This window comes from Symphodus melops (assembly GCF_947650265.1).
Source record: "Symphodus melops genome assembly, chromosome: 10".
NCBI classification, from domain to species: Eukaryota; Metazoa; Chordata; class Actinopteri; order Labriformes; family Labridae; genus Symphodus; species Symphodus melops.
Window position 1 is genome coordinate 25406549 of NC_136700.1, and position 25257 is coordinate 25431805.

Here is a 25257-nt window from a genome sequence, read left to right on the forward strand (position 1 = left end):
TCATGTTGAGCTTGCAGTTCTTAATATTTAAACTTGAAAATGATCAAAGTGATTGTTGAAGTTTTTTTCATCACTAATTTAAACGTGTTGATTTTTTTTACCACACAAACAGCCGGTTCTCTGACCTGTTGATCTGTAGCTCACACAGTCACCGGAGTTTGATTGGAAAAACTCCAAAATAAAAAAATAAAGGATTTATGAAGTTTTAGAGTTAGATGGGTCTATAAAAGTATTTGTTTAACTTTCACAGTTATGTTGACTAAATCTTGGTTTTAGAAGAAAGGAAAACGGGGGAAAAAACTGTTAGCCTTTTTATTGTTAGGGACCGATTTTCTAAATTGGCCTCCTAAAAATAATTGGGCGACCTCGCCAGAGTGTGGAGGCAGAGGTAGAGCCACGGAGAGGCGGAGAAGGGGGTCCAGGGCGGATTAAAAGCTGCACAAAGAGCACGTTGTTCTGCAATGAAATCCCCTCCTGATCCCCAACATGCTCCCTCCGGCCTTTCTTACATTCATTCACTTCAACAAATAATAATAATAACAATATTAATATTTGAGTTTTCTCCATCGTGTTGGCTCATTTGGACTCCATCATGACTCTATAAAGGACCAAATGCACAGACAACGTCTCATTCTTTGTGTCCAAACCGAGTCGTTGTTGTGTCATCAACATGAAAACATGTTTTGTCCTCGTGTGAGTCGTACTGCTCCATTTTTATTTTTTATTTTTTTTAAATTTTCATGTTTTTGTCAAGAAGAAAATCTTCCTTCTTGACCTCAGACTGATGACTGTCGACTCTCTGAAAGCTTCGTTTTATATTCAAACTTTAACATGAGGTCAAAGGGAAGAATCCAACACAAGCAGTGGTGAAGTGATCTGTCCCATTTGTGTCCTGTCCAGCAGAGGACAAACGGCCTCTAGTCAGTGAGTAAACTAACCAATGAGAGACTCATCATTAAGGAACAATATTACAGAGTGAATCAGAGTCTCCATGCCCTCTATGGAGGCTACAGTCCTGCAGCACGTTCAGAAGAGTCCATAAACACAACATCACCAAACATCCCATGTTGTATTTATTTATGAATAAACATGATTGTTTGTCTGACACGTGCTTATTTTGTTCGTGACCGGTCGGACGATGAAACAACGTTGAGAAGAGTTTTGTGCACATTTTTTTGGCTGCTTTTTCCCCCCAAACATGAGAAATAATTATATGAAGTAAAAAATATAATTTTAATTTGATATAATAATAATAATAATAATAATAATAATAATAATAATAATAAAAAAGCAACAGCAAAGAGATTTGAATTGAATGTTTTCATCGAAACAGTCTTCATAATAATACAACGATAATAGTGATGATAATAATACATACATACCGTTTGTCAAATTCATTTTGTGTATAATAAAAATCATAAATACTTTGTTATATCCCGGATGTAACAGTTGAACTAAAACACAGTAAATAAATATAGTAAAATCAAACAGGAATAAAAACGAATGAAATGAAATATCAAACAATAAGTTTAAGAGCAGAGAGGAAGGACAACGTGCACTATACTATATTGCACTTTGTCTTAATGGACAGATTCTTAATCCTTATTATTATTATTATTATTATTATTATTATTATTATTATTATTATTATTATTATTATTATTATTGTTATATTGCACAGTTTTAAATAGAGTTTCTAGTGAGTGCTGCTTGGGTCAAAAACAGAAGAGGAATCAGGAATGCTGCTCAAACAGCTGATTCATAAATACAGGACAGATTGTCCATTCTTATGAAGAAAGTTTGTCTTAAAGAAAAGGAAGTTAGCTGCAGTCTACAAATACTTCCTGAAACAGCTTTGTGCGATGAGGAAAACGTTGGTGTTTTGCAAATGTCAGAAATAAAGAACATGTCTGAAGGAAAACTGAACGCGTAAAGGATTATTTCATCAGAGTGCCTCGGACTTCCTTTTCCTCTCTGTGAATTTTCTTTGTAAACAGAACAGTCCGTTTTTATTCATGAGTTAATACTGTGTTTACTTGTTGTTGTAAAATTATAATTTAATTAAATCCTAAAGGAGGAAAGGCTCATATATCTGCACGGAGGGAACAAACGACATGTTCAGCTCGATAACCTCTCCAATATATATATATATATATTTTAAGAGCAATCAGTTACGTCAGGCTAACCAGTTGGGTGTCGCTGGTTCTAGACCAGTTCCCAACTGGTGGTTTCGGAACCAAAAAGTGGGTCGAGGAGAAATGTCCATTGGGTTGTTTGTTAGCGGTGCATTTGAAACATGTTTGTTTTGTTGTGTCAGATGTTTTTGCACAGTCCGAGGTCCAAACTGCACAACCTGTCAATAAATAAATCTGATTGGTTGACAAATATCAGCACTTAGGGTCACCGTTTGTCGTCACGGTCCTGATGATAGACCAGCTCGTGTCATGTTTCGGTCTTCTATGACCAAAGTTTCAGGTGATTTCCTTTTAAATCTCTGCACAGGTGTGGTGGAGCTGCTCCTCTCTCTGCGCGGCTCTCAGGCCTCTTCCCTCCTCTGCACAGAGACACAATTTCACAGTGTCCAAAGCCGATTCTCTGCGCTTGTTAATTGAATCGGATTTCTTATAGTTTAAAATCCACACACACACACACACACACACACACACACACAGACCCATGTAGCTACAGCCCAAACTGTATAAGGGGTTTATCTAGCTGTGTAAAGCCAAAGCGGAGATATAAAGACACACAGAGCGACAGAGAGACTTTACCGACGTGTTTGAACGTTTCTGAACCTCCACTGAAGTGTCTTCACCTGCTCAGGTGAGTGTGCACAGCGGTTTGAGTGTGAGAGGCCTCTGAAAGTGTGTATGTGTGTGTGCGCGCGCGCATGTGTGTGTGAGTGCGCGTGCGTCGGTTAGTGTTTCCTCCTCTCGTCTCACCTTCTGCAGGTTTGTTTGAGTTGTTGCAGGACAGAAAGTCGAGTCCAGCGATTTAAAAAAAAACGGTCAAGAAAAAAAGGAAGAAAAAAAAAGACTAAAAAAGAGAATTTTAGATATGCCTTATAGCGCGCGCGACACTTAGGCTACAGCGCGCGACACTGTTGTTGTGCACGCGCACACTTCACGCCCCTCACTTTTTTCAGACTCTGTTTCAATTTAAATTGAAGGCCAACTCCGGAAAAGAATTCCTCATAATTTAACACTTACACGCAGAGGTTAATCGATTATCCGTAGTTTTTAGTCCTGTGTGTTTTTAGCTTCAGGAAGTCTTTTTGTTTTTCTTTGTCAGCAGCAGCAGGCCCAACCGTTCATTACAATTACATGTAAAATAATAAAGTGTTCGACAAAAGCTAAAATAATAATAATAAAAAAGAAGCATAAATCACATTATTAAATTGTTTATCTTTCTAAGGAATGAAAAAGGAAAATAATAACGAAAATAAATGAATACAATGAATCTGAACATGACAGTGTTTGAATATCCCAAATAAGGAGTATTTTAAAATACTAACAAGTGAACACATAATAACGGAATTTGTTTCTCTTCAGCAGCTACAACATGAAAATACCTGTGTTGTTTTTATCAGACTGATTTTTCAGGTTCATTTGTTTTTATTTATTCCGTTTTTTTCCCTCTTCAGTAAATTAAATTGGAAGATCGATAGATATCGATGGATAAAGGCGGAAGTTCAAATGTTCTGTCTTTTAATGCTCTTTGAACGCAACATGCAGAATTAGTGTCTTATTGTTGACCGACGTGCAGCTTGTGTTGTTAGTGTGCAAACCGGGACGAAGGAGTGCTGGGGAGTTTGGACGCACTAGGACCCGGAGCAGACGCAAATTAAGGACAACCAGCACATAAGAGGCTTAGTGCATCTAATCTAGACTCCTGCAAACGCGCGCACACTCACGCGCACACACGGAGAAAGAACATTTCATAAACATCACATTTTGAAACCAGCACGCACACGTCCCCCTAAGGAAAACATAGCTATTGTATTTTCATTTAGTTTTCATTTTCTCCAAACTCTTTTATTCCCCTGCTCGACCTGAACCTCCAAACCTCGGCCCACGTGCTCCACTATTTCCGTCATCCCATTTCATTAACGAACTCTGTTTCCACGAGGCATTTATTCCAGACAATTACAGTAAAAAGAAAAAACGGAGACGCACTCTTCTTCTTCGTGCATGCACATCTGTGTCATCCACGCAATCCGTTGTGCAACCACTCCAGCAGATCACTAAAAAGGATTTCTCAAATGAAAGTGAAGTTTTATTCAAAGCAGCACAAAACTGTGCAGTTCAACTCTGATGGAGTTGGGTACGCCTTTCCTTCTCACCAGAGACTACAGCAGCTTCCTCTTTAGATTAGAAAACAGATTAAGATCAAGTCCAGCCAACTGTTTGTCTGCAGAAATCATCTCACCATGAACATTTATAAAAGAAAGACTTCTAACAATGTTCATGTTTCCATTCGGCCTGAAATAACAATCTGAATGTAGAAGAGCGCATGTTAGGGCCCGACCGATATCAGGGAGAGGAATCGGCTGATATCTTTTTTTAAAACTGTCTTTGATGTGTACAGATGGATACATTTAGGTACAGGTATTCCTTTTTTGCATTGAAGAAAGAGATCTGATATTTGACTGGTGAATTAATCCAGTAATGATAAACAGAGCTGATATGATGGATATGCTAAAATCTGCGGATGTTATCGACTGACCGATTGATCGTGTGGGGTGGTAGTGCATGTAAAGATATGACTAACATTTTAAATGTGTATCATGGTTTCCTTTTTTAATGTTTTGCCTCATGTTTCTCCAGCATACAAAATAAAAAAACACAAATGAAATGTAGTTTTTTCACCACTAAATCGGCCCTTATTAATGTGGAAAGAGCTGATAGAGCTCAATCTGACTGCAACGAAATGATGTGAAGGCACGGCCAAAATACCCAGGTTTCCAGCCAATATTCAAAATGTGTTCATGCTACGATACGACAGAATACGATGCAACATGGCGCGAGGCAACATGGCGCGAGGCAACATGGCGCAATGCACTTTATCGTGACTTTTGCAGAAATTCGTCTTGGTCCCAAAGTGCTGAGAGACATTCAGCCGTATCACCAAAAATCAATAATAAATCAAATCAAATCAAAATAGAAAAAAAAATCCAGAACGAGAACTGCAAAAAAAAAAAAAAAAACACACAACATGAGAGAGATAAGATGTCAAAGGTCAGACATATAAAAACAGAACACGCCATGACGTGACTGACGACACGTTCTCCAGGACTTTGATTTTGAAAGCGGTGCCGAGGGAGAGCGTCATCATAACCATGAAAACGGGATTAATTGCGCAGCCCTCGTTTCCAGTTTTATTTCTAATGACATGACAGATGAAAAACCATCACAGGCCACAACAGCCAAACACACACACACACACACACACATTCAATAAACACTTAATCATGCAGCTATTAAGTTCCTCTGACATCATGGTGTTCGATACACACACTTGTGTTTTTTTTGTTGTGTTTGTGTGCACACAGTGTGCTTATAGTGTGTGTGTGTGTGTGTGTGAGAGTGTGACAGTTACACACTCACACACACTCACACACACACACACAGAGTTCAGCCGATTTATCATAATATGCTTTATCTGAAAAGTAAGTATCTTACCTCGGGATAAAGGGAGGAAAGAGGGGTTTGTGGCCAGATTGACAGAGGAAGGGTGGAGAGAAGCTCGCTGCACACAGACAGAGAGCAGCACCTTCAGCTCTCAGGCTGGATCGATCACTATTGATAAGGTAACGGGGAAAAACCGGGCTGAGAGAGACAGGGGAGGGTGTAGGCATGGTGGCGAGTGTGTGTGTGTGTGTGTGTGTGTGTGTGTGTGCGAGCGTGAGGGGAAGAAAAACAGTGGCAGAGCAGGTGGAAGGCATGTGCTGCTGTGTGTCAGGAACTGGTGGAGAGAGAGAAAACATGTAACTGCAAGAAAACTGGGTGGAAAGTTAAGAGCCGGGTGGGGAAGGAAGCGTAGAGGAGTGTGGTGATAAAACGGGGCAGAAATGAGGGGAGGAAGAGAGAGAGAGAGGCAGATGGGGAAGGGGGGATAGGGGAGGGGCGTCATCTGAGTCAGGACTTCCTGCAAACTGTGGTCCTGATTTTATATTAGAATCAGTTAAAATAATATGATTTGATTGTAAATGAGATGTTTTTGAAATGTCTTTTTGCTGCATTTTGCTGTTTACTTATATGGTTAGAATGAATGTGTGTGTGTGTGTGTGTGTGTGTGTGTGTGTATTGAGGTCAGTGTGTGTGCTCTCCTCATTAATGTGATGTGAGGATTACTGTGCGTGAGTCTGAGCCACGCCATGTGTCTCTCTGCAGCACTCGTCCTCTTTAGCTGACACACAGAGGGCTTTATGATATGAAGGTCCCATTCACACCCTGCACACAGGCAGGTTACCTGCTGCTATCAGGCGGCCATGTTTGTCCATGCTTGTGCTTATACACCGATCTGCCACCTGCGCAGTCCACAAACGCACCTTCAATTCTTCTTTGATGATCAGCATCTTCAGAAAGGCGATGATTCGACTTCATGCTGATTACTGACGTCACAGTCGGTGTTCGTGGTGAACTAGTGCAGTGGTTTGCAAAGTGCATGGTGGGGGGGGGGTCACGAGACGTTGACAGGAGGGTCACGAGATTCCTTCTGAAAACATGTGCAAATGTAAAGTAATTAAAAGTATCATTTTGTGAAGATCTCACGTGTTCAGCATCTGACAGTGAATTTAAAAACGAAACGGCGGACTGTGGCGTGTTGTTCTATAGTGAGCGTTTAAATGACCTCCAGGGACTGAGGGCCGTTTGGGAACATCTGAACGAGATGATGCACTAAATGAAAAAGGTGTTCGTAATAGTTTATCCCCCTGGTGTACTTCTCACGGAGGGGGAAATTATTAGCTCGATTGGAGGAAGACAGTGAAGGAGAACGTCCACATCAGTCCTTGAAAGAACGGGAAATGTTTGAATGCGTGCCAGCCAGGCTTCCTTAAACACCAAGATCAAGGTTCAAGGTTCAAGGTTCAAGGTTCAAGGTTCAAGGTTCTCTCCAAGATGACTCAGCATTAGTTTGGTGCACATTTTAATTCTTCTTTTTGTGTCTTTTCCAGCTTTGTTGAGGACAATCGTCCCAAATAAAGGCAGGTTCACTTCACAGACTGAAGTTAATCGAAGCGTGCATTATTATTAGAAGTTTCACTGTAATTGTACGCAGGTGTTTTGCAGTGTGTGTGTGTGTGTGTGTGTGTGTGTGTGAGTGTGAGTGTGTGTGTGTGTGTGTGTGTGTGTTTCCACTCAGGCCTTGTAATGAGTCTAGGCTAAAGATATCGTCCGTCTGCGGTTGCTTATGTAACGCTGAACTGCATAACATGGTGAACTCTGTCCAGTCTACTGTGGAAGACCCACTGGTTTATATATGGACAAAGAACAATACCAGTAACCCGACCAGTTTAACCTTTTCCTTACATAAGTGAGGTCATTATGTAAGTTTTAAAGGTGATTATTGAAAGGACAGTTGAAGACAGGCGTGCAGAGTGGACGGGGGTCGACGTGCATCAGAGGGACGAGGCTGTGCGGCCATCTTGTTGACGTGTGTGTGTGTGAGCTGGTCAGGGCGGGATTCTCTCGATAAGTGGAACCACGATAACGATAATATCATGATCTAAACTTTACGCCGCTGTCTGACATGAGTCAGGATGTCTATTTCCTGTTTTGCCGTTTCGTAGCTTCTCTTGTGGCGTGACCCTCAGCGAGGCCTGGGGAGCAAAACGAGTTTAGGAAAGAGGGCGCCACCATTGGACGCTCTGTGGAACTGCAGCAGGGGCTCGATAATTACACTTCCACACGCTGACATCACCTGACAACCGCAGAAAAACAGAGATAATTGAACAGTTCAATTGCAATCCTCAGCATACAGAATGTTTAAAGTCGTAATAATATCGTGTCGTGATGCTGCTGGTGAGTCCCGCCCCTCCACGCCATGCAATTAACCTCCGAGATCAAAGTATTGAAACCTCGACTGATGTCATGTTGTGAAGACTCCTTCGCTTATTTGACTCGGAGCGACGACACATTTCAGGTTTCCAGCAGAAACATCTCGAACACGAGTCCAGCTGATCATGAGTTTATCTGTTATTAATGTCTGGGAGGCATCTTCGTTCCCCCCCCCCCCCCCGCTGTGGTGTGTGTGTGTGTGTGTGTGTGTGTGTGTCCTGCTGTCTTCAGAGTGCAGACAGATTGCTAATCCCCTGCAGACAGCAGCAGGTGGAGTGTGTGTGTCCCATGTCATCATTTAGCCCCCCTCCTTGATGGCTGTCTGGGGTTTAGCATGCTAACACCTGTTCATGCCCTCATACTCATACACTGGTGAGAAGATGTGCAGAGACAGATCAGGTGCACAGAACTTCGATTAATCATCTTTTTCTAAACTTTGACATAAAGCAGCAGCATCATCATTTCGACGCCAAGAAATCATTCACAGGATTCGACTGGTTTTTTTTTATGGTTAATTTTGGATTTATTCGGGCGTCAAACACAAACAACAACGATTAAAGAAAACAACAAAACACCGATCACTCTACGAAAGAATATGAAATCCAAAGATGTCTTCAAAACACTTTGATATAGCGTACTTATAAAGCTGATGATCGACGATCGTTGCCATGGTTACTGTCAATCGCATTCCTCTAAGTTTCTACGTGATATATTTTCTTCATTTTTCACTGATTACAAGGACACAGGCGTGTTTTGTTTCTTGTAGTTAACATTTTAAGCATGTACTCAGGCAGGACAAGGTGCAAACACACACACACACACACACACACACACACACACACACACACACACACACACACACACATGCATGCACACACACACAGACACACACAGACACACACATGCATGCACACAATTAGTCTACAGCTTGTTAAACAAAGCTTATATGTGCATTCATGCATGGTTTCAAATGCACTGCCTTATGGAGAACTGTGTGCATTGTGTGTGTGTGTGTGTGTGTGTGTGTATGTGTTTGTGTGTGTGCACAAACCCCCTCTGGCTGTGTGTTCTGGGAGAATGAGTGAGCTGGTTTGAGTGCTGGTAGGTTAAATGTGTGTGTGTGTGTGTGTGTGTGTGTGTGTGTGTGTGTGTGCGTGTGTGTGTGGCATGGTACAGTGGCTTGCAACCCCCCACAACACCACCCGCCTCCACCTGCACCCCCATCCGTCCCATATGGCAGTGGACAGCAGTAGTAATCATGGAAGTGGAGCAACAGGCCCTGAGCCTCACTAATCCTCTGCCACACTCCGACACGTGCCACACTGATGCATATACCCACTCTGCACACACACACACACACACACACACACACACACACACACACACACACACACTGAAGACACCAACATGTGTCCACATTTTAAATAAATGCTGTGGATACACACTCACACCGGAGTAAGAGAGCACATTCATTCATTATGACTCAATGTAAGTGTGTAAGGTGCTCTCAACAAACCACACACACACACACACACACACACACACACACACACACACACACACACACACATCCACTATAGTGCATCATCTTTGCTTCCATAAACATTATGATTTAGTTTTAAAAATCTGAGCAGTGCAACGAGCGGGGAGAGTGAGTGCTTTCTGAATAACTCAATGCACCTTGCACACACAAAAGCACATTCCCCTGCACACACACAAATAAGAGTCTCACACACACACACACACACACACACACAAACCTTTTAACTGTGACGCACACTAAGACAGGGCTACAATGGCTCTCTTATTGTTAATTGGCCGTTTAATCCGGAGGAATGTGTCTGATTAGTACCCGCCGGTGGGTCAGGATCTTGCTCAACACTCGCCTTCACAATGGACAGGCTGTAACAGAGATCTGGGAGCAGACACACACACACACACACACACACACACACACATACACACACACACACACACACTCGCAAGTGGACAAAGGTGTTCGCATAAACACTCTGCACAAAGTCACACAAAGAGACACACAATCAAGAAGTTTCAATGCATGTGTGTGTGTGTGTGTGTGTGTGTGTGTGTGTGTGTGTGTGTGTGGTCACAGGGCCTCAGTGGCCTCACATACCCCCTGTGTGACCACACATATACAGCAGTATACCCAGCATGCACCTCTCTGTGGAACAGCTATAATGAACAATAGTCAGATGCATAAAATGTGATTTGTAAATGGGAGTCTCACGAGTTGGCTCTAATCAGGAAGGAAACGTTCCACGTATGCATACGTCCGATAGCAATCACCTGCACTATAGACGGAAAGTCACAGTCACTATAAAAACCTAATTAGCACGTTAGCTCGAATACCAAAGCACAGTTAGCTAAACGAGGCCAAAACGATTTGACATCCCAGTTTTTACTTTGAAAATCAAACCTCGGAGTCGTGTAAAACATGTCGATATCGTCTTTGAAAGATCGACTTCCTGTTATAAATGAACTTCTCTATGAATAAGGAAAACAACCCGGACGCTGTGCCTGTAACGGAACATTTCATTAAAGAGCTGGTACCTTCCTGCTCATGCTTCCTGCCTGTCCAGATGTTTCTTTAAAGTGCAGGACTGGACTGTCCTCTCACCTTTCGTTCAAACAATTCGTCTTAATGAATGACATTAAACAGACTCACAGAGGTGATGCATCATCAGATGTCCCTGTCCCTGATTGGCCTTCGCCCCCCGGAGGCTCCAACATAGGATGACCATGGTTTCAAACCATCAACCCCCATTAGGTCCCGGTCCCATCTGGATCTATGGTCTTTCTACTCTCTCTGCTTGTCAACACATTACTTATCGCTGATTCCCAAATGCTTTTATATATGCAAGTTTTCATCCTACCCCAGCTACTTCATCAAGAGCTGCATCGACACCCCTCCTTCCTAGACGATTTCTTTCGACGGTCCAGTCCGTTGGGGGGGGGGGGGGTCGTCGTACCCTCCCTAATTCAGAATCATCTTCCAACATAATAAACGTTTTGTATTGTGTGTTGATGGTGCGGTCCTCGTTACTGTCGAAGTCAAGACCCCCCTAACCAAGACCAAGACCAAGACTGGAGACCGGAGTGCGCCGAGACCGAGTCGACACCATAAATACACTGAAAACACGGGATGCTCACTGGTTCATTTGCTGCCATTGATGGTCGTCAGGCTTTGAATGGAACTGGATCATAGGTGCCAAGTGGCTCTGGGTCCTGGTGTTTGTTTGTTTTTTTTGGGGGGGGGGGGGGGGGGGTGACGCTGCCTCCGAGCATTTATCACAGAGTGAGACGTAAAGAGTGTCCCAGCTGAGTAAAGAAAATCATTTATTTTATTATTACGTGGTAGAAGTTTGAGGTTGGAGTGAATGGCACACAGACGAAGATGTGATTGGTTGATTCAGACAGGTTAAAGGTGGAAAGGTGGGGTCAGAGGGGACCGGGACCTACCTGTGTGTTCTTGTCTGTGTGTGTGTGTGTGTGTGAAAACACGTATTTGTGTGTACTTGTATGTGTGTGTTCTGTAGGAGGTCCAGGCAGGCTGCATCACTGCTGACACACTGCTGCTGGTAAATCCAGCTTAGTGTGTCTAAAACAGGACTACGAAATCTGCCACAGGGCCCCTAATGCTAGGGCCGCTGTCACCCTCAATCACTCACACACTCCTAATCCCCACGCCGTGACCCAACACACACACTCACACAGACACACACACACACACACACACACACACACTGGCTGGCTACCCGGTGTTCTGGGCCCATTCAGCTTGGCAGGCAGCCCCAGTACCAGGGGACACCAGCCACAGGGTCAGCGTTTCACATCAGGGAGGGGAGTCAGAGGAGTGTGGACAGTGCAGACAGACGTCGGGGTGGGGGGTGGAGGGTGGAGGGGGGGGGGGGGGGGGGAGCACAACAAGGACTCTACGGTGGCTACGGTGCTCTAAGGGTGCAGACTGGTTTTGAGGAGCATGGGTGACTTTGTCAGCAGCCACACTAAACAACAACAACGCGTTCTTTAGCGTTTCATCATGATAACGTTTTTACTTCTGAGGTGTAGTGGAAGTCTGCAGAGACTTCGTTGGGACCTGGAGGGTCTCTGGTTTAAGTCCCGGTCGGATAGATGGATTCTGAAGCCCTTGAGCAAAACACTGAACCCCAAAAAACTGCTTGGGGACGGCGCCAATGGCATAGCGGTTATATGTTTGGCGCCCGGCTGAGGCTTTGAATTTGAACCTGAAGGAAACAATGTGAACAAAACACCTGGATGCGTCCTGATTCTTAAAAAGCATCCGACCAGTCTTCCTCACGTTCTGTTTCCCACAATGCAACGCGGCGTGCAGCACGGTCATCGTTTGATCTAGGTCTTTTTGTTTTCTCGATCGTGTGGGAAGACAAAATCGTCATCGTCATTGAAACTCGATGAATTGGTCGGCACAACCGACTTGAGTTCCCTTTCAGCACGAGTTGTGCAGATGTTGTGATGTCATACCATGTTCCACGCCATTATTAGCACGCCACAGATTCCCCTTCACAGCCGCCACTTTGCCTCCTGACAGAAACGGGAGACACAACGCTCACCTTGAGGAAGACGTCTGTTTAACACTTGCTTGGTTCTTACGGCGTCTCTTTTTCTGTGTCCCTCACAGGTCATCACACAAACGGAGCAGCTGATTGGAGGAGGGAGAGGCGAACGGGAGACGGGTCGAACATCGAGGCATCGAACGCTCAGATCCGTTTGTGGCTCTTGCAGAGCGCTCGCTCGCTCGTGCTCGCTCGCCCTCCTGTGAGGTGCACGTGTGAACAACCAGACCTGGAGGATTTCAGAGGCGGCCCTCCTGAAACTCTCTAAAAAAGATCAGGAGCGCAGCAGGTCAGCAGGTGGCGCTCTAACGTCACGCCATCTTGTCTTTCAATTAATGCGCAATCCACATTAAATTCCAGAGAATGAATTCTCTTAATTTATTTTGCCTCCGCAGCGGGCGTTAAATCTTTCTTCCAAAACGCTGCAGTGTAACACCTCAGCCTGTAAAAAGACAGAGACGAATTAAGTTAAGAGGCCTATCAGTATAACTTGGGATCGTCTTGCACTTGTAGCTTTAAGGAGACTAGCGGGGCTTTTTACTGCTCCGACTGTAAATCACTCTCAGCTCTAAATCCTAATTGTGTCTGCAAACAAACGGAGGATCCACCATCCATCCGTTTCTCCTCTCGGTCCTCAGAAGTCCTTAAATCTGTGCAGTCTGATGAGGATTTTTTAAAATGATCTATAAAATCAATCGGCCTTTTTTATGATGGTTTTATGGAGCGTCGACGCCCGGCCTGCAGAATTACACCACGTTGTATTCGTTATTTTATTTTGCATACATGTTTACACTGTTATCAAGAGATGTGCTTCTCACACACACACACACACACACACACACACACACACACGTACGAACGCGGCCTGTGCACACGCACTAACGACGTCAGAGTGGGGCTGCTATACAGGGAGCGGTTGGGGGTTCACTGCCGTGCTCAAGGGCACTTCTCCAGCCAGCAGGCCAATCTTCATATTTCCGGTTCCCAACAACCCAAGTCCCTCTGAGCTCCTGCCGCTCCCCTTGTTCACGCATGTTTACCAAGTTCAGCGTTCAGTTCAAGGTGACAAGTTGAAATCAAATCAACACTCTGAAGGTGAGTAAGAAACAAGCGTGTGTGTTATGTTTCAAAAAGAAAAGCCTGTAAATTAACATTTCTGTACTGCATTTTAAATAAAGCTTAACAGTTGTTCTCCGTCAGTGTGTGTGTGTGTGTGTGTGTGTGTGTGTGTGTGTGTGTGTGTGTGTGTGTGTGCCCATTCATTCACACTGCACTCAACGCTCAGTAATTGGACTGGACAGTGATCCGTCACCTAAGATCTGAGGGTCACTGCTGTGGAAACTCAAGAGCGACGGACACACACGGCCAGAAGCGCACATAACATAAGTCATGCCAGGATCACACACACACACACACACACACACACACACACACACGTAATGTCCGAAGACTCGGAGGCGTTTTTGTTTACAAAGATCAAAATAGTTGTCCGCAAATAGTAAAGTAGGCTACACATAAACAGCAGGTAGGAGGAGGCAGAGACACAGCACTGCCATCTAGTGGTTAATTGGTGTATTTCATGTAAATTCAGAGTGCAGACATTTGAGGACTACAAAGAGCTCACACACTGTGCACAGAGGGATCTACTCTGGAGTATTCCTCATTAAATGATAGCTCTGAGTCAACTCATTGACAAATGACAAATATCCTCTCCAGATAATAATACAGCCCCGAGGAATAACTCTGTTCATCTGCATTATGCCTTAAAACATGTAATAATATCAGGTTCAATAAGATTCGAGGGGGGGGGGGGGGGGGGGGGGGGTTGGTACCCCAGAGGAGGGGGGGCTCTGAATGTGGACCTTGTTTTGTTCGTCTCCTTTTGTTTTGTAAAATCTGTATTTATTTATTTTTTATGAAATGCATCTCGTTAAAAATATCAAACACTTGAGCCTTGAGTTCTCATTAAAGATCGTCAGCTGCGAATCCTTCCTAAAAAATAAAAAATAAAATAAAGCATGGCCTCGTCAGGACTTTCTTGTGTTTTGGTTGAGTCCGTATCAAGAGGAATTATTCAAAGAAACGACGGACACCTGCACAAACACGCAATGCATAAAAACACACAAGTCATTAATCAGGAGAAACCGGCGCAGTAAACGGGAACGACGTGATTGAGGACTTCGTTTTGGTGGGAAGAAATGTTCAAAGATTAAAGTTAAAAACTGTCTCTCATTACCTGCTTGTTTTCATATTTAGCCTTTTGCTTAATTTTGTCTCCTGATTTCAACGTGGTCACTTTAACGTGCTGTCCTGTTTGGATTCTAGTTTACAGTTTATTTAATTCATACTATTTCATATTGTAAACTGTGCCTCGATGTGCCTATTCTTTTGTTATTCACCCTCACGTGCACGCTCTTCTTCTTTTGTCCCTCTGAGGATCAATAAAGGAATATGTTGTCTTTAAATGAGTGCGTTATGTTGAAGTCTTTGAAGGACGGTGCAGCAGAGATCTGTCGTGAGAGGGTCCGAGGAGTGAGGCCTGCTGCAGCCCACGTTACTGTCTCTCTGGCGCCATCTGCTGCTTCATCAGGGGAGTGTTGCTGATTGGATACAGAGTAGGGTACTTTAAGCGGAAGTTTTTTGTCTTTAGTGACAGAAGAGGAAATGCTCCCCTCAGTTAAAAAAAAAAAAAAGAAAATCAGAAAAGACTTTTGTTATATTTTTTATTCAATTCTATTCATGAAAGTCTGAAAATGAGTCGGGATGATTTTATTTATTGCTTCTTCCTGGTTGGTGTTTTTAAAAACATGTCGTATGAATTCAGACCCTCGGGAGACGTTCTTCATCTTTGATCTCTAAAATAAACTTTTGTCCACTTTGAGAAGCACCGAACTTGAATCTGATGCACCGGTTGGGGAAATCAATACTTGAAATAACAATTTAGCTGATCGCGACTGATTTCACGACTGACAGTGAAAACAAGTCAACAGGTGACTTCAGCTGCCCAATAAAAACCCTCTTTTGTGAATCTTTTCATTGATTGGTTGCAGGATGAACATGTGAAACCTTTCTTTTACTTTTGGCTGTTTTTAAAAGACGTGAAATGAAAAAACTGAAGCTCTGAGTTGAGTTTGTGAGGGAACCTTTACTCCCGCTCTGCGATGGCGACCAGGTGAACTTCTATCTCCGCCTCTGACAGCGTCCTGCAGGAGGAAGACAGACGGGTGCGAGGGAAGAGAAGGTCATCATGGGAGTCACAGCGAGGAGATTCGAATGAAACAGAACAAGAGAGAAAATGATCCGAGATCAGATCAAACTGAAATGATTCAAACACAACATAAAGATAAATGTCATGTCTGCAGCCGACTCCTCAATAAATGTTACCTGAACTTTGAGCTCTCCTTTGTGACCAGCCCGACCTCCAGCTCACTGGCCTTGAAGTCCAGGGACAGGACCGAGGACAGACACGAGATGGCCAACTGCAGAGACGGACAGAAAAGAGCGACTCTGGTCAGTAACTGTTCTTCCTGTTCAAGGTGGGTCACACATTTGGAAAAGAGCGCCAAACAGCAAAAGATGCTCGGTGGATACGGGGCTGAAATGACCCCCCCATTAAAACAACTTTATACTGATGATGAATAATGACGTGAAGGTGAAGGCCTTCACTTTCAACCAGGCAGATAAAATTATTTTTTTAAAGAATGAGCCGAGCTCCAACCTGTACGGTCCGGTCATGGGTCAGCTCAGGCTTCTTCTTCAGTTTCTTCTCCAGGTAGCTGTTAGCCTCCGTTTGTTTGGCCCCCACTGACGTCGCTCTGAAGCCACAGAAGTAACCGGCGGGGTCACATTTATACAGGACAGGACCCAGCTGGGGGTCTATGGCCACCATCATCATACCTGCAGAGAGAGCAGAGATAAAGAAGCGGCTCTGAGAGGAGACGGGGCAGAACGGCTCGGAGCGACCCGATGTGCTCAAACTTTGAATTCGAGAGGAGGATGTGAAAAGAGGCCGACTCACAGCAGCCGAGGGGCCTCATCTCTGCGTTCTGCGTGTAGACCTGGGAGATATCAGCCAGCCTGCGACACAACGAGTCCACCGTGATGTCATAACCAAACTTGTACTTCCATTCGCCGGCTTCCACCCGAGCGCGGTGAACCTGAGAACGACTGTCCGCTGCAACGAGCGGAGGAGGAGGAGGAGGAGGAGAGCGGAGCTTTACAACGGTGTCGTATCAAAATCATCAACAAACAGAAAAGTTCATTATTTGTGTCAGGAGAACGACACACGCTACGGTGCGTGTGTGCGTGCTGATAAATACCGTTATGCCCGGTCATCACACAGCCGATGCGAGGGGTGAGTTTGAACATGTTGGTCACGGTTGAAGAGTCCAGCAGCTTGTCCTGCAAAGGAGGGTCACATCCAGGTCAGCACATGAACCCTCAGCGCCAGAGTCAGAGAAGGGAGGACTTGTTTTTGAAATAGAAGTCGCGCAAAGCTTCGCTAGCGGCTTCACAGACGTACAACATGAACGCAGAACATGAGGAGAGTGTACGGGAGGGACGCAGGATGACAGCGGTGAAGAGTTCTCAGGCGTGGAAATGTGAGAGCGTGCTGAGGAGTCCGGACTCCTGCGGGGCTTCACTGTTTCGCTTGAGATCATCTGAGCGAAGGTTTGAGTGTGTGTGTGTGTGTGTGTGTGTGTGTGTGTGTGTGTGTGTGTGTGTGTCATTATCTTACAGGTATCTTCTTTTGCGTGACCACCACGACAGTGTCTAAACCCCGGACGCCCACAGACGTCAGCCCACTCTGGGAGATGGCTTTGAAGGCATACTCTGCAAGATACAGACATTTCACATCAACACTGAACACAACGTACAAAACAAAGGAAACACTCAAAACATGGAGCTAAAGTTTCTGATGGAAGTTTCAATAGAGTACTTTTATATAAATATAAAAAACCTGTGAGTCGTTTGGTAGTTTAAAAGTTATTTTAAATAATTATCAGGCATTTTCCCTCATCATTTTTCATCCCACTAACGTCCTCATGGGGCTGACAAGGTGTGTGTGTGTGTGTGTGTGTCTGCAGGGGACATTTCATGTGCTATATATATTGTTATTTGTTACTTGCTGAGTGATGTATGTTTTTATTAATGTAGTTTTGTTGACTGCAGATGTAAATTAGCCTAAAGCAGGGGAGTCCAAAGTGCGGCCCGGGGGCCATTTGTGGCCCTTGACTTCAAATCGAAGAATCAGAAGATTTTGGCCCCAGGCCTCATCCGATGGCATAATTTGTTCTTTTTCTTTTTCATGTTAGCGAGGGAGACCTATAAAAGCCTGACTATTCTTTCCAAAAAAATTAGAACACAACAGTTTCCCCACTGCAGTTAGTTATTGTGTATTTACATTATTTTTTGAAGAGGTCAAAATACAAAAAGTTCCTTCCAATATTTAAAAAAACAAAATAAAACCCTGTGGCCCGTGAGCGATTCTAACGCGACAATTTTGGCCCGCAAGAAAATAAGTTTGGACACCACTGGCCGAAAGACAACTGGTGCAATGCATCACATGGTCAATTACAAATAAAGTTACATTGACCTGAATGATCATGACCAACTGCTACTTGAACCTTTCAGTCATGCAGGGACTCCACTCTTAGGAGTTCAATAAGGCTGAAGTGTTCTGAACTTCAGGTGTAATGCAAACAGCATTCAATCCAAAAGCTAACCACTTTAGCAACATCATTAGACTACAGTAACATATGTTGCACTGGACCTGCTTGTTCTCTTGTTGTTGCAGAAATGATTGATTGATTGATTGATTGATTGATTGATTCTGTGTTAGAGACAGTGCGCTCCAGCAGCCAGTCTAACACATACCCGCCTGTTCATGAGCGACCCTGTGTGTCTCTTACCGACTTGGTAGAGGCGGCCCTCCGGGGAGAAGATGGTGATGTGTCGGTCGAAACCTGCGTTTGACCCGCGCGACATAGTTCGGCTCCGCTCGTGACCTCAGGTGAACTTCAGGTAAAAGGTGACTTCACGTCTCTTCTTCTAGGTGATCCTTAATCTTGGAGATGATGTTGTCACCTAGTCAGAGAGATAAAGGCCGCTGTTAGACGACATGCAGTGTAATAATGGAGTCACTTCCCTGAAAGGTTCTTTTTTACTTTCTCTTTCGTTGTTGGCTGATGCGCAGCCGAGCGCGCGGCCTCCCTCTCCCTGTTTTATTGGACGGAGGCGGCAACAAGGAACCTTTTGAATATTTAACATGTTCCTTTCCTTTTTCCTTTTTTTTTTTTTTTTTTTTTTTTTTGTGGTTTGAGTGTTATTTAGGTGGTGGGTATTGTAAATGTTGTGTGGTTTAACCTACTACCTTTAACTTTTATAAGTCAGTTGAAATAAACGTTTGTTTTATCTTTAACACATGAATATTGAAAAAAAAAATAAGACTATGACGATATTTGCCAAACAACCACTTTTAAGAAACAAGAAAGGGGTTGGCGTATGAGCCTAAAAAAAAAAAAAAAAAAAAAAAGCAACAAGGAAGTCGAGTGACCCCCCCCCCCCTCTCTCTCCCCACCTGTAGCCGAAAAGTGATCAAAAGCTGTGGAGGAGTGAGGACAGTGAGGGAGGAGGAGGAGGGTTGGATGGAGGGCAGGGAGGCACAGACTGCTCTGACTGAGTGGCTCTGGTGTCATTCGGCTGCTGGTGGCCCCCACACTCACACAGCCCTCTGTGCTCTGACTGAGTGGCTCTGGTGTCATTCGGCTGCTGGTGGCCCCCACACTCACAGCCTCATGTCAGGCCGCAGGGTGGGCTTCTGTCTCAGCCAGAAGAAACGCACGAGGATGAACCTGGACGCGTTTCGAGAATTCTGTGCGTAAGTTGTTGTCTTAATCAGTTACTGGCTATTTCTTTGTGTGTGTGTGTGTGTGTGTGTGTGTGTGTGTGTGTGTTACAGGGGCCCTTGTTTAGTATTTAGTGCATTTTAACTTACACATTCCCACAGTGAAGGATGATGTAACAGTGACTTTTAACACCTGTTATTACAGGTGACTGTGTGCAGCCTTACTCATTGTCTGTGAAATAATCGGCTTTGATAGATAAACATGTTCTGTTTCTCCTGCAGGGAGCACGCGGTGGAAGTGGTGGAGGTATGTGTGTTTGCATTCACTTGAAGTTCTGATAAAAGACATTAGACTTTTAGACTTTTTATTTTGTTGTCCCCGAGGGGAAATTCTTTTCCACAGTGTACAGTTTTAAGGGCAGCGCGCCGACAGAGGGTGAACACAGGCACAGGGAGATACATGTGGGACAACAGGACATACATGTGGGACAACAGGACATACATGTGGGACAACAGGACATACAGTGATAGGGCATACAGTGACAGGACATACAGTGACAGGACATACAGCGACAGGACATACAGTGACAGGACATACAGTGACAGGACATACAGTGACAGGACATACAGCGACAGGACATACAGTGACAGGACATACAGTGCATATGGTTATGCAGGAAGTGTTTGGTTAGAAGTCAGGAGACATCCATGAGTGGAACAAGCTCGGTGCATGTGTGTCATGTTCAGATGTCCACGACAGGTGATCCATGTCACAGCCACCTGCAGCTCCCTCCTCGAACTCAGAGAGCGAAGGCTGCAGCCATGTTTCACAGCATGTAAAGATCAGTGCAGGGAAAACCCTTTCTGTGGACACAGATCAACACAAATTTCACTTCACGTTACATCATAAGAAGTTCGCACAAATATCAGTTATGTTCAAATTACAATAAACTGAAAGATAATCAGACTTCATGCTGTAATATCGGTCTGAACCGCATGGTCACATGTCACAGGAAGCTGCGGCTCTAAATATCGAGAATGGCAAACAGAAAAATGTTTCTTGTTAAAGTCTTACTCAGTGGAGAGTACTAATGAACTCATGTTAAAGTACTGTTACTTTATTAAGATTGTATTTAAGTAGAAATGTACTCTGGTAAAAAGTCACTTGTTTAAAATGTAGTTTTAGTAAAAGTTACTTTTTACACGTCAATGCATGCAAAAAGGACGAGAGGATTTAAATCTCAAAGATTTTTTTTTCAATTAAAACTAACTGAAACTAAATGTGTTTAAATCTCAGTAGGCGACACTGAAGCTTCAAGTCGACTGGTTTTATTTCCACACATCTGAGAGGAGTTCAGTTGCTGCAGCTCATAACATCCATCTTCCTGATGTCTGCTTCAAAATAAAAGCACATCGTAGCGATGGCCTTTGTTGTGTTCTTCTTAAACGTCTGTGAGGGTTCAGGAGGGATTTAAAACAGACTAAAATCCCTTCATGCAGAATATTTTGTATTCTGAGCATCAACATTTGTTGACGATTTGAAGCTTGAATTTATATCCTGCCAGTATACTGCAGTGTCTATATTTACCAAATGTTACCCATGCTTGGATGAGTATTGTTGTACTGCACGATCCTCAACATGGGTGTGAATTGATTTTTTCTCCCTTTGTCAGATTGACCTCACTCAGCCGCTGGCGCCTCAGGGACCCTTCGACGTCATCGTCCACAAGCTGTCGGACGTCATCGTGGAGGCTGAGTATAGCAGCACATCGCAGCAGCTCCTGACCAACTTCCAGGTACCGCTGCGTTCTGCCTGTGCCCGACATCCCACCAGCACAGGACACACGAGTGGAAGTCATCCCTCCTTCTGTCTTTTTACAGACTTATGTGTCAGCTCATCCCACGACAGTTCTCCTGGACCCCCTTCCTGCAATGACTCTGCTTCTAGACCGCTTTGCCTCCTATCAGATCATGAGCAAGCTGCGCAATTCTCTCCGAGGTAAACTGACATGAACTGAACTGCATGTTATAGTTTGTTTTAATTCCTCTCCGTCTTTCTTTGTTGACTTTCATGGCCCCTCTTTGGTTCTCACAGTAAATGAGCATGCACGAGCGAGTGCTGTCACAAGCTGTGCACATTTAGGGCTGCTGCAGCAGTCGAGGGGCCCCCTCCTGGGACGGGGTCCCAAGCAGGTGCCCGCCCTGCCTGTTCACAAGCAGCGCCTCCAGCACAGAGAACAGTCTGCATCTGCTCTTTATCTTAAAGTGTCTTCAGATTACTTTTGATATGAATCGGTGCTCGACACTTAAATATCGATTGATACTCTGAGCTGCACGGTGGTGAATAGATATAGAATATTTATAGATTAGATTCCCTCATTCTTGTTATGAATCGACGCTATACAAATGAATAGCGTCAATTGAACCCGAGTGACCCTGACTCTGAAGATCATCATAACGGATGGATGATTGATTTTGCTCCCTGTGTTCGTTTCCAGTCTTTTCTCTGTTCTGTCCCAACAGACTGGCGTATCTGCAGTCCTCCTCACCTCGAGATCCACAGCCTCAGCGACCTGCCGTCCATTCAGCAGGCTGTGACGACCAAAGGCCTGAGCTTTCCTCTCAGTCAGTTCTCCTCCGTCGTTTAGCTCTCATCCTTCAGTGATACGTTCCTCCCAGGAGCTTTAAAGAAACCCTCACCTCTTCTTCTCTGTTGTCCAGTTTGTAAAACCAAAGTGGCACATGGATCCCTTTCCCATGAGGTGAGAGGTTTGTTTCACTTCTGCTCGTGGTGCGGCTCTTTAGGTACCTTCATGTGTGTGTGTGTGTGTGTGTGTGTGTGTGTGTGTGTGTTGCAGATGTCGCTGATCTTCAGCGCAGGCAGTCTGGCTGATGTGCGTCCTCCCTGTGTGCTCCAGAGCTTCATCAACCATGGAGCAGTCCTGCACAAGGTGTTTGTGGTTGGAGACAGACACTTCTGCGTAGAGAGACCCTCACTCAAGAACTTCCCCTCCGGTCCATGTGGTCAGTCAGAAGTCCCCTTCCTGTCTCGTCTTTTCACTTCCTGTCTCGCCCTGCGTTGTCCTCTGTTATGCCGCCTTATTTTATTTGACTCTATTTTCCCCGACATTCACCCAAACTGTGATTTCTCTTTACCTCCAGACAGAGAGACGATCTTCTTCAACAGCCATCAGGTGTCCAAACCAGAGTCCAGCTCTGACCTTACAGAAGTAAGTGCAGTAACATGTTAATATGACCCCCTCCCCAAAGTGCTAAAACTGCTTGAATAATCGGAGAAGGATCGTTTAAGGTAAGCGTTTAACTTCTTCCCTACTGTTCAAAAAACAGGCTTAATGTGTTACTGTTTTTAAATACGTGAAGAAATGTTGTCTTACAAAGATCACATGTTAAAAAAGGGCTTTAAACACACCTCCGTCCTCGTCCTTGAAGCTGGACGAGCAGATGCCGTGCCTGCCCCCCCCCAGCTCGGAGGCCGTGGCCGCCCTGGTCAGAGAGCTCCGCGTTCAGCTCGGCATGGCCCTGTTCGGCGTGGACGTCATCATCAACATACGCACACACACCCTCACCGTCATCGACATCAACATCTTCCCAGGTACTGTACTTACACACACACACACACACACACACACACACACACAGAGTGATGTTCTGATCCCCGTCTTCTCTCCGTCAGGCTACGAAGGAGTGCCGCAGTTCTTCTCCTCTCTGCTCAGCCTCATCCAGTCGGTGTTGGATGAACAAACCTCCACCGGTCCTCAAGTTACCGACTCTCCTGAGTCGACGCATCTTCTGCCACCTCCAGCCTCGACCACAGCGAGCTGATTCTAGAACCGCTCTGAGGATTATCCGTATATCACGTTCTCTGTGGGAAGTTCTCTTAAAAACGTTCCAATCATGCGCAGTGCATTATCTATACCGCTCATCTTGTTTGGGGTTGTGAAGCGTTGTGACGATCCCAGCCGCCATCGGCCCGAGAGGCGAGGTACATCTACGCACAAGGGGGGGGGGTTGTCTTTGTTGGAACGTTTTAGGACGAACATGTCGAAGTCTGTCGCCTGAAGAGAGCCCCAAAACATCCTTAAAAATATTGCACCTTTGGTAGACGCCAACTTCCCCCAATATAATGCAATGTGCTGACAGAGTTTATTTTGTAATTGCTCACTTAAACGTACCAGTGAATATCAGAGAGAAGTCATTTTTCTCTGTCTGAATCTGTGTAAAATGATGGAACTGGTACGAAATGGAGGTATTACATGTATTTATAAATGTGGGTAATATGTTATGGACTGGCTTTTGTACATCTTCCTGTGTTTTATCCGTGTGGTATAAATAAAAAGCTCCCACATGTTGCACCTAAATGTTTGTTCCTTTTTTTCATAGTGAAGAAAAGTGAAAACTAAGAAGCAAAAACATTTCAAAAAGACGAAAAAGGAAGAATTCCTTGATATGAATAGACGGCGGCGTTGAGGGTGAGGGGATCAGTCCGGAGACTGTCTGCAGACTGTGTGGGGGAAGAAGAGGATGAGGAGGGTGAACTGACGAGGAGAAGAGAAAACCTTCGCTTTAAAACAAATACAAGCCGCCGCGTGGACTCGACCTCAGAGACAAACCAAGCAGGCGACACGTAACGCTTTGATAGAGTTTCAGTTTATTGATTAACAGGAAGCGTAGAAGAAGATACAGCAGGCACAAAAGACAGCACTCTGATTGGTCAGTAATATAACAAATGATGTTGTTTTCCTGTTTGAAAATGTCCTCTGTGCCCGTTATTTCACCACCGCCCCCGTCCCACGAACGCGGACATTTTCAGCATCGTTCTTGCTGGTTTGTCAGAAACACATTTTTCACACTTCTAAAAAAAAAAGAAACAGTTCTTTCTCTGTTTTTATATTTAACAAAGCTTCAGAATATAATGAGCTCCTCTGTGGTGACTGATTATTACTTCCTGTTTACATCAGCTGACTGGATATACCGCCAGCGTAGTTTGGTAAATCTTGGCTGTGTAGAAAAAAGAGACTACACCTGTTCAGAGTACAATAAGATGCTTGTTGATTACATGTTAAAATACATAAAGTTATACAGTATTTGGCTAACGAGTGCATTCACATGTGCTGTAGTCTTTATCGTGTTATTGCATTAAAAAATTGGCCTCCATTTGTAACCCTGTTTACCCTGCATTGCTTGCATTTCTACTCAGTGTCCTCTTGGGGGCGCTGTTGCTTAAAATTTCCAATGACCTTGGCTTACAGACCGTGATAGCTCTACATTTACAAAAATGACACGACAGCCATGAAAAGTGTGACGTAACAACACCGACGATTAATCGACGTTACGGGGAAAAAAGACGGCAGAATGGCTTTAGTGTCTCGCTCTCCTCTCGACTCCTCCTTGGCTTGTTGAGATAAAGAGTGCAAAGCTCGCTGAGAACCCGGAGTGACACTTTTAGACCTTTAAGCTCTAAGCACATCACACCCTGTCGTCACCGCACGCGTAAAGACATCCCTCAACATCTGTCACGTGCGGCGTGTGGTCGTCGGTTTTTGCCGTGTCACCCTGGTTCTTCTCAAACAGTCTGGATATAACAGTGCGTGAGCCAAATGAAACACAATCGTTTGTTTCTACTCTACGTCAAAGAGTAAACAAAGACTCCTGTGGAGAGATATCAGAAGGACGTATCGTATCGTAACAGTCAGCAGGAAACCGCCTACACACAGTT

At 44.4% G+C, this 25257-nt stretch overlaps 2 protein-coding genes across 2 annotated transcripts; one reads left to right on the forward strand and one right to left on the reverse strand.

Annotated features, from left to right (window-relative positions):
* Positions 1-15382: 15382 nt before the first annotated feature.
* psma6l (proteasome 20S subunit alpha 6, like) lies at positions 15383-18914 on the reverse strand. Its single transcript, XM_079354553.1, has 7 exons — positions 18586-18914; positions 17412-17506; positions 16993-17074; positions 16692-16847; positions 16392-16570; positions 16058-16152; positions 15383-15876 (listed from the first exon to the last, which is right to left on the reverse strand). Exons 1-7 carry the CDS (start codon positions 18659-18661, stop codon positions 15819-15821), a joined length of 741 nt encoding a protein of 246 aa, XP_079210679.1. The 5' UTR covers positions 18662-18914; the 3' UTR covers positions 15383-15818.
* Positions 18915-19307: 393 nt separating this feature from the next.
* Positions 19308-23448, forward strand: LOC306830470 (inositol-tetrakisphosphate 1-kinase-like). Its single transcript, XM_079354004.1, has 10 exons — positions 19308-19553; positions 19803-19827; positions 21194-21316; positions 21402-21519; positions 22044-22145; positions 22242-22282; positions 22379-22544; positions 22683-22750; positions 22971-23133; positions 23215-23448. Exons 1-10 carry the CDS (start codon positions 19321-19323, stop codon positions 23361-23363), a joined length of 1188 nt encoding a protein of 395 aa, XP_079210130.1. The 5' UTR covers positions 19308-19320; the 3' UTR covers positions 23364-23448.
* The last annotated feature ends 1809 nt before the right edge of the window (positions 23449-25257 follow it).